At 35.4% G+C, this 7,500-nt stretch overlaps 2 protein-coding genes across 2 annotated transcripts in view; one reads left to right on the forward strand and one right to left on the reverse strand.

The window, feature by feature from the left end:
* HELRODRAFT_163167 (hypothetical protein) overlaps positions 1 to 1,602 on the forward strand; it is a gene marked incomplete at both ends in the record, with an annotated part of 10,931 nt that extends 9,329 nt beyond the window's left edge. The window contains one exon of the mRNA XM_009027119.1: positions 1,381 to 1,602. Coding sequence (XP_009025367.1) covers positions 1,381 to 1,602 — 222 coding nt within the window. The remainder of the gene's footprint in view (positions 1 to 1,380) is intronic.
* A 3,598-nt stretch (positions 1,603 to 5,200) lies between these two features.
* The window catches only part of HELRODRAFT_67947 (hypothetical protein), a gene marked incomplete at both ends in the record, with an annotated part of 5,469 nt that continues 3,169 nt past the window's right edge, over positions 5,201 to 7,500 (reverse strand). The window contains 6 exons of the mRNA XM_009026917.1: positions 5,201 to 5,365; positions 5,711 to 5,789; positions 5,991 to 6,052; positions 6,435 to 6,623; positions 6,798 to 6,936; positions 7,269 to 7,423. Of these exons, the coding sequence (XP_009025165.1) occupies positions 5,201 to 5,365; positions 5,711 to 5,789; positions 5,991 to 6,052; positions 6,435 to 6,623; positions 6,798 to 6,936; positions 7,269 to 7,423 (789 nt within the window). The remainder of the gene's footprint in view (positions 5,366 to 5,710; positions 5,790 to 5,990; positions 6,053 to 6,434; positions 6,624 to 6,797; positions 6,937 to 7,268; positions 7,424 to 7,500) is intronic.

The following is a 7,500-nucleotide window of genomic DNA, read 5'->3' on the forward strand; positions in this document are numbered from 1 at the left end:
TTCATTAATCATCTGTATTCGACTTAGTTTCACTAAATATTTTTCCGGACAGATTAGGGTGATTTTTATACAGGACGGACAGCCGCTAATCCAGGGGTCCAGTGCCTTTTCAGAGATGTGCCGAAATGGTGGGGAACTTATTGTGGTGAGTAACTCATGATGATGATGATGATGATGATGATGATGACGATGACGTCATTTTTCAAAGTGATTATTTGTCCTCGTCACTTTTTTGCATCGTTTAGAGGCTTTCAATAGTCTCACGTGCCGTATTTCATTATTCTCACTACTACTACTACTACTACTACTACTACTTTTACTGCTACTACTACTACTACTAATAATAATAATAATAATAATTATAATAATAACAATCATAACAATAAAAGCAAAAATATTCACCAACAGACATTCACGTCAACTGGGCTCAACCTACTCGTCCCTATCCACCCGTCATCATTATCATCACCACAATCATCATCGTCATCATCACAATCGTCATCATCATCGTCATCATCATCGTCATCATCACAATCATCATCATCACTAACGAAAGCGCAAATGCACAGCAGATCTACCAGAATTACCCTTAGCTCCAATAATGTCAAGGTCGGGTATATATATAATATTATGTATTTATTGTATATATGTGATGCAGTACATACAATACAATATACAATACAATAAAAGAGACCATGCAATACAATACACCATACAATACCATACAAAAAACCATACATTACCACACAATACAATATACAATACAATACGATTTCAGGCGATTCAATACAACAATCCAACACGCAGACATTGCAATGTATTATACACACACATACTTGAGAATGCCAGTCATTATTTGATTGACCTATCAGATCACAGAGCACAAACGTAGGCACGCCCACACTTGTTTACGTCATCTAATTATGTACCACCCATTTTCCTTGTCCTCTGAATAATTTGATGTAATGATTAATACCTAGGCGTATTTGATTGACGTCTTAGTTGAGGGCCGGATGATTTATCGAACGCCGATAAATTTAGTTTAATTGATTGACTGAGTGAAAAAGTTCATTTATTTATTTGTTCGTTCGTTCATTCGTTTGTTCGTTCGTTCGTTAACTTAAACACTCAATCATTTTCTCACTCAATCATTTTCTCACTTAATCATTTTCTCACTCACTCACTCACTCACTCACTCACTCACTCACTCACTCACTCACTCACTCACTCACGCACTCACTCACTCACTCACTCACTCACTCACTCACTCACTCACTCACTCACTCACTCACTCACTCACTCACTTACTCACTCACTCACTTACTCACTCACTCACTCATTCACTCACTCACTCACTCCTTCATTCCTTCATTTATTCAGATTGGAGTACGGCACGTGATGATAATGAACGGAGTCAAGGTGGAACTAGACTGCACATTCAACAGCATAGATATGAGAGGAGTTGGAAAAATAAAGTTCTTTGGGGACGACGACGATGATGATGATGATGATGAGGACAAAAACAATAAAAACAATAATAGTGATGAAGATGGTGATGATGGTGGTGATGATGAAAAAAAGTTGAAAATTGCAAACGATTAAATGAATGGATGAATGAATGAATGAATGAATGAATGAATGAATGAATGAATGAATGAATGAATGAATGAATGAATGAATGAATGAATGAATGAATGAATTAGTTAATTAATTAATTAATTAATTAATAAAAACTGGTAATCGATTTATTTTAATAAATAAATCAATGAATTGAAGTCATAGTTATTAGTCGCGGAAATATTTTTTTCAATTCAAAATTTGTTCATTTTCATAGCGTCATCACCATCATTATCATTACCAAACTCATCAGCAGAAGCAGTAGAAGCAGCGTCGTCATCTTCACCGTCATCACCATCATCATCACCATCATCATCATCATCTCCATCCCAAGAGGTCCTCCAATAATACTTGAATGTTCACCTTTAAACCATCAATCAATACGTTCCCTGTCTTAATTCTTTCTTTTAAAGGCATTCGTTCGTTCGTTCATTAAAACATTAGCTGGTTCATTCGTTCGTTCGTTCGTTCATTAACTCATTAGCTGGTTCGTTCGTTCGTTCGTTTGATCGTTTAAACATTAGTTGGTTAATTCGTTCGTTTGTTCATTCGTTCGTTCAATCATTCATACACTCATTCATTCATCCATATATCGATCAATCCATTGATGATAACATAACTGATGATAGTGACGATGAGGATGACGATGATGACGATGGTGATGGTGATGATGATGATGATGATGATGACGATGGTAATGGTGATGATGACGACGATAGTACATGCTGGTAATTAAGAGATCACTGAACCAAGCAAAAATCGAAAATTATTACGACAGTGACGAAGACGACGATGATGATGATACTGATGTAAGATCAGCAATGATGATGCTGATGACGATGATGGTGATGACGATGATGATGATGACGATGATGATGATGACGATGATGACGAAGTCAATAATGATGACGTCATTTCGCCTTACGGCTAATTAGCTCGTTGATAACTTTATACTCTGCAACTTAGGTATAATGATGACAACGACGACGATGAAGATCATCATCACCATCATCATGATCACCACCATCATCATCTTCATCATCGTCGTCGTCATCATCATCATCATCAACAACAACAACATCACTATCAGGATCAACTCCCCTGACGATACTACGACTTGCAATTTAGTGGATTATATGCTAATCCAGCCAGATAGGCTGCCTTATTCTCTTCCATTTCTTTTATTTATTTCAAAATTTGTTAATTTTATCACGAAACTTTTTATTCATTTACTGTAACATTCACTCATTCATTCAATAACTCGTTTCTTCATTCATTCATCCGAACATACACGCTCCGTTATGCATCATACAAACAAACAAACAAACATACACACAGACAGACATACCTACGTACATACATACATACATACATACATACATACATACATACATACATACATACATACATACACACACACACACACACACACACATACACACACACACATACATATATACACAAAACGTACACACGTTCATACACGTGCCGTTATGAAGTTATGAATCATGCAAACAAACCTGCAAACAAACACACAGACATACATACAAACAAACATACATACATACACACAGACATACATACATACATACATACATACATACATACATACATACATACACAAAAACGTTCACACGTGCCGTTATGCAAACACATAAGTGTCAGAGAAGTATTGCGAATGTTTGAATTAAGCTGTGCGTGACAAAACGTTCTAATCATATATTTTATTGATATGTATGTGTGTTTGTATGTATTATGTATCTTTGTATGTGTGTGTATGTGTGTCTCTGTGTATGTATTTATGTATGTGTGTGTATATATATATGTATATTTCAAAGCCAAGAATTAGGAATATTTGTATTAGGTATTTTATTTTTCAAACAAATAAGAACAAGAAAAATACGTCTAACTAGTATAGATTGATAAACACATACATAAACATATACAAACATCAAGATACATATGCAAAAAACCAACCATAAAGACAAAACTTTTTCATCGTTAATTCATAATACTATCGATGTACATAAATGTAGACTGCGAAAAAATGTAGATGTGTGTATGTGTTTGTTTGTATATGTGTACGTGTTTGTTTGTTTGTATGAATGTGTTTATGTGTGTATGTATGTGTGTGTGCGCATGTACGCAAACACATTTAACAGATCAAAAAATGTTTTTTTTTTTTTTAGAGTTCATCAATATCAACAAACAATGAAAGAACGAATTATGCGTTTAACGGGTAACTTGCTCTCTCTTTCTCTCTCTCTCTCTCTCTTTCTCTCTTTCTCTATCTGTCTATCTGTCTGTCTGACTGTCTGTCCGTCCATCCATCCATCCATCCATCTATCTATCATTCTTTCTTTCTTGAATGTTTCATTTTTTCTCTCTTTCACATTTATATTTCTGTAAAATACAAAAACTTGGGTAATCTCAATATGGTTGTATAAAGTTATATATATATATATATATATCGCACACACACACATTCACACATACACATTTACACACACATTCACACACACATATTCACAAACATACACCCACACACACAAACTTAATACAATACTAAAAATTTAAAAAATATTTATAATGGATGGGCTAAAATATTTAAATAATATATAATATTATCTACATGTATTTATGCGTATGTGTGTGTCTATGTGTCTTTATGTGTGCGTGTGTTTGTGTGTGTGTGTTTATATAGTCACGTGAGCACGATTACGATGACGACACCAAAAATAGATGATATAGATAAAATATAATATGTAAATAAAATAAAAATTATAATAAGTTTATTACTATTATTATTTAAAATTTAATTTAATTGAATAAAAGTTACACAGATATATATATAATTTCATTTATTGAAATTAGATAAAAGATTTGATAATTCAAATAAAGCTTGTCTTTATAATACAGCCACACACACACAAAAGCACACACACGCACACAGACACATCACACACACACACCACACACGCACACACACACGCACACACACACGCACACACACATACGCAGCATCATCATATGATATAACAAGTAGATAGAACTCAGGAAATCTTACAATATGAAAATGTTAAAGTAATAATAATAATAATTAATTAATTAATAATAATTAATGATAATAATTATAATAATACTAATAATAATAAATTATGATAATAACAACTTTCACCACACAATTTAAAATAGGTATACAGTTATAATGTGATCAACTTTTTAACGTACTAACAATTTTAAACTACTCTCACTAACGAAAATCATCATCATCATTATCATTACCATCATCCACCTGTTCATCACCATCACCATTATCATTATCATCATCATCATTATCATCATCATCATCACATCAAACAACTTTCACATTAGCTGGCTTTGAACACTTAATCCTTTATGAAGTTGCTTATCAATTGTATCAAGGGCATCTTTGAAATCATCCACAACTACACCATCAGTAGCAGCAGTAGTAGTAGCCACAGCAACGGCAGCAGAAGTAGAAGCAGCAGCAGCAGTGAGATCATCATTATCATCATCCTCAGCATCATCTCCATCATCATCAGGATCAGGCCTTCCTACCTCAAAGAACTTCCCCCATGGCAGGGCTTACGAAACTGAAGCCTTTGAAGAGTTCTTGGTCAATGGTGTCGATGAGGTCTTTCAAATCTTTAGAGTCAGGTAGCGTCAGTTTTACGTTTTCCGTAGTGAAGTCTCTATCGAAATTGCCCAAATCTTTGGCCGATTTCTGGGTAAGTGAGTAAAAGAATGAATGAATGAGTGAGGGAGTGAATGGATAAATGAGTGAATGATGAGTGTGTGAGTGAATGAATGGGTGAGTGAATGATGAATGAATGATGAGTGAGTGTGTGAGTGAACGAATGAGTAAATGAGTGAGCGTGTGAATGATGAAATGGATAAATGAATTATAGATGATTGGACGGGTAGATGTAAGAATTTATCAATAAACGGACATGCGAACGAGATTGAATAAATGTTTAACAAGCAAATCAATCAATCATTCATCCATCCATTCATTCATCCATCCATTCATCTATCCATTCATCCACTCATTCATCCATCTATCACTTACAACAGTAGGAACGAATGTAGGTTTCAATTCTCTCTTCTCGAGCTTGTCCCAATTGATACTTATGAAGAACGGGTGACACCTAGAGGAGAAAAAATAATTATTCATCCAAAATAATCACGCACACACACACACATACACAGACATACACACAGACATACACACACACACACAGACATATATACACACACACACACACACACACATATACACACACACATACAGAGAAGAACCAGGCACTTTAATCATTACACTACAATTACATGTTCACACATAGTTGCACCTGATGGGTCCGTGCGGGCAGTTTGACATACCTAGTCTCAGTTCCGAATTTCGTTCCAGCAACTTTTGGATGAATAAATGAATGAATGAATGAATGAATGAATAAATGTGTGGATGAATGATTGATTAAATGAATTAATAAATAAAGGAACAAATTAATGATTGGTCGATTGATGATTGAATGAACAAATGATTTGATTAATTAATTAATCAATCAAATCTTAGTATTTGCGTCTACTAAATAAAATGAAAATTTTACTTACTAAGTAATACTGCAAAGTCACAATTTACACATACACATAAGCAAACGCATGCAAACATACACACACCCACACACACACAAACACACACGCGCGCGCAACACAAAGCACACATTTAAAACACACAAACTAACAAACTCACAAGCAACACACACTCCACGTAGCCGAGTCAAACAAACACCGACCTGCGTGATGAAAGAGCTTGCATCCTGTTTGAGATGCCTAGGGATGAATGGCTTCCGGTTGCAGATGCTGTAGTACAAATCCTCCTCATCATCGCCCTGGAAGGGCGACTGACCAATCAACATCTCGTAAACTAGAACCCCGAGTGACCAAAAATCCACTGCCCTTGTATACTTTAGCCCGTTAATTATCTATAGTCGTACAGCAAGAAGTTTATTTTTTAAAATCGTCTATCCATTCTTCAATTCATCCATTCATATATCCATCCACTCATCTATTTGTCTCTCTCTTCTCTCTCTCTCTCTTTCTCTCTCTCTCTCTCTCTCTCTTTCTCTATCTCTTTCTGCCAACACCTTGCAACTTACCTCCGGAGCGATATAATCTGGAGTGCCGCAGAAGGTGGTGCAGGTCTGACCCCCCGTGACCCCTTCCTTGCACATCCCGAAGTCCGTGACCTTGATGTGACCCTCCTTGTCCAGCATGATGTTGTCTAGCTTTAAATCCCTGTGATTGGTTTGTTTGTTTGTTGTATGTTTGGTGTTTGTTTGTTTGTTTGTTTGCTTGTTTGTTTGTTTGTCGGATATGCAGGTTGTGATTGTCGGTGAACTGTTAATGAATTGTAAATAAATTGTTAATGAATTGTTGATGATTTGTTAATAAATTGTTAATGAAATGTTGATAAACTGTTAATAAATTGTTGTTGGCTGGAATAAGTTAGAATGTTGTTGGCCGTTACAACGCTAACATACAACACGCACACACGCACGCACACACGCACAGACACCAAAACATACACCCATGCAGACACCAAAACACACACACACCAAAACACACACCTATAAACAATTCCATGGCAGTGCAAGAACTGCAGGGCCGAAACGATTTCAGCGGTGTAGAAGCAAGCTCTCTCGTGATCAAAGTAGCTACTCTTTTGTATGTGGAACATCAGGTCACCTCCATTCACGAACTCCATTACAAAAAATACGTGGCTCTAGATGGGTGGATGGATGAGTGAATTAATACATGGATGAATGAATGAATGAATAAATAAATTAATTAATTAATCAA

This window comes from Helobdella robusta (genome assembly GCF_000326865.2).
Source record: "Helobdella robusta unplaced genomic scaffold HELROscaffold_5, whole genome shotgun sequence".
NCBI lineage: Eukaryota > Metazoa > Annelida > Clitellata > Rhynchobdellida > Glossiphoniidae > Helobdella > Helobdella robusta.